The 2703-nt window shown below is 45.0% G+C and overlaps 1 protein-coding gene across 2 annotated transcripts in view; it reads left to right on the forward strand.

Annotated features, from left to right (window-relative positions):
* The window catches only part of LOC106814477 (putative all-trans-retinol 13,14-reductase), a 19916-nt gene that overhangs the window by 4934 nt on the left and 12279 nt on the right, over window positions 1–2703 (forward strand). For both annotated transcript variants that reach the window (XM_014818795.1, XM_014818794.1), the window contains exons 2-3: window positions 1712–1894; window positions 2257–2366. In XM_014818795.1, coding sequence (XP_014674281.1) covers window positions 1712–1894; window positions 2257–2366 — 293 coding nt within the window. The remainder of the gene's footprint in view (window positions 1–1711; window positions 1895–2256; window positions 2367–2703) is intronic.

The raw sequence follows: 2703 nt of genomic DNA on the forward strand, positions 1-2703 counted from the left end.
ACTTTTCAAATCTGAAAGCCTGGCTAACCATAACCCTAACCCTAACCCAAACCCTAACCCTATAACTCTAATCCTAACCCTAACCCTAGCCAAAAATAATAAAAAATAAAATAAATAAGTGACAAAATTAGCCAATCACTGAATCAGAGAAGAGAGCCGGTTGTTTAGTTTTCAGGACTCCGAAACCGGATCCGGTTGTTTAGACACTTAATTCCTATTATTTATGCTGAGAGGGTCTATGTCACCCAGGGTACTGCCGGAACGTACCCTGGTTACGGTCCGGTATACCGGAACATACCCTGGTACCAGAGCATATAAATCAACGTGATTTATATGCTCTGCTAGCTGGTACTATCTAATATGCCGGACCGTACCTCGCCTACTCCACTAACGAGTCTAGGGAGTCGCCTACGCCTACTCCCTAACCCTAACCCTTACCCGGCCTAACCCTAACCTTAACCCTAACCATATCCAGGGATGAGATTTTTCTGCGGATCCGCGGAAATCCGCGGATTTCACAGTCCCAGGGGTCGATTTTGTGAAACGTCTAAATTCGTTGAGAAAATGGGGGGGGGTAACAATGTAAACATTTAAATTATATATACCCTCAACAGCACCTGACTGTAGACATTAGACTGACAGCGAAGTATACAGTGTATCTGTTTTTGTGTACCAGAAAAGAAAATCCTCGTTCACAGGCTGCAGTATAGGGGCAGACATTTGAGGTAGCTGATCACGTAACGACCATGCCTGGCCTGGGGGACAGGTTTACATGTTGCTGTGTGCATGTTGTGTGCATGACTATATACTGATTGTTCCATTCGCATTGTGTTTTTTTCATTTAAATCTCGTCGCAGCAAGGCAGCTGTTAGCTGCGTTCACACGAGATACACGGCCTCGCTGGTTCCGTACTTATCTGGTGCTGAATTCGATTGAAATACCGGGCTAACATAACCCGGAGCGTTCACACGAGAATCGAGGCTTAGCTGGCTAGGTATAATATAGACTGGTACCCGGTCGACAGTTCCACACGCTAGACTAACATCATGTAGCAAACGGGTACCAGTCAAGGTAAGCGCGCTACAGTTTCGCAATTCGAAATTGCGTTCACACGACAGACAATACGCGGCCAGCGTGGTGCCGAATGTTTCATCGCGGAATCACATTCTGCGCCGAGTAAGCCGCGTATTTCAGTACGGTACTGAATAAGCCGCGTATATTTTTACCGTGTGAACGCTCAAGTACGGTACTGAAATCCTCGTGTGAACGCAGCTTATGTCTGAGTAAAACAATGCAAGCGACCGGTGGAAACAGAAAAATATTATTATGTCTAGACATTTAATAAAAAAAACTTGCCCTATTTTCAGTCCCCTGATTTCCTATTCATAGTTCGTTTGTTCCTTTTGACAACTTGAAAAAGTGATTCAAGAGTCTCCTATAATGTGTTCAGAATAGCTTAGAATGCACAAAATTGCACCATTCTTTAAAAAAAATGACTACGGTCCTCGCATTGCTCGCTCCTCTGTTTGCTAATTTCAATTTCAGCTGAAAATTTAATTCTCCAATCTCATCCCTGCATATCAGATGTATCCCTGCATATATGCATCCGTACCCAGGGTATGTTCCGGCAGTACCCTAGGGGACATAGACCCTATGAGCATTATTTATATCATTGCGATGATTTAGATTTATTCACATGTATGTATTGCAGGCTTTGCTTCGCGGAAAATACCTACCGACCTAGACGCAATTGTCGTGGGTAGTGGCATCGGAGGGCTATGTACAGCAGGCTGTCTTGCCAGGTTTGGGAAGAAGGTGTTAGTGCTCGAGCAGCACGACCAAGCTGGTGGCTGCTGCCACACGTTTGAGGAGAAGGGATATGAGTTTGACGTCGGTAAGAAAGCTGCTACGTCTATTGTGAACATACATTATGTTGATCATCACCCTATCCTTCAGCCTTGACTTATATATTCCTAACCTTACCCTAACCCTCACCTAATCTTAAGCACATTGTTACATACCCGTACAGTTGTCGTAAAGTTGAATTGACCCTACAGCACTGCATTTGTACTACCCTGTACTTGCTTGTGAATTTACGAATGCTGTGAGACAATTTTAATTTACGTCCTGCCATGTTCAGAGACAATGAGCGAATCGTAAATTTACAAAGGTATGATCATCCTTCTTAGTCATTGTATATAATTTGGTTTATTATTTCGGATTTCATTAAAAATGGGGTAACTTTCACTTCGCAAGGCGTCCATTACGTTGGGGAGATGGTCCGTTGGAATCTGAACTACAATCTTCTTGACCAACTGACCAACGGGCAGCTGCAGTGGGAAAAGCTGGACGAAGACTATGATAGCGTACGTGAATCACATTCACTGCTAGGTTTGAAGCAACGTCGGAAGTGTACGTAGTTTCGTAAGCGCTGTCTGTGGTGCAAATCAGTAAATATACAGCCATGGACATAGAAATAAGGACGTAAAGCAGTGTAGCTTTAGTAGGCACACACACATGCAAGTACGTGCGCATGCACGCACACACTCATGCAAGCACGCGCGCATGCACGCACACACTCATGCAAGCACGCGCGCATACATGCACACACTCATGCAAGCACGCGCGCATACATGCACACACTCATGCAAGCACGCGCGCATGCACGCACACTCATGCAAGCACGCGCGCATGCACGCACAC

The sequence above is a fragment of the Priapulus caudatus genome, unplaced genomic scaffold, assembly GCF_000485595.1.
Source record: "Priapulus caudatus unplaced genomic scaffold, Priapulus_caudatus-5.0.1 Scaffold929, whole genome shotgun sequence".
Taxonomy (NCBI): domain Eukaryota; kingdom Metazoa; phylum Priapulida; class Priapulimorpha; order Priapulimorphida; family Priapulidae; genus Priapulus; species Priapulus caudatus.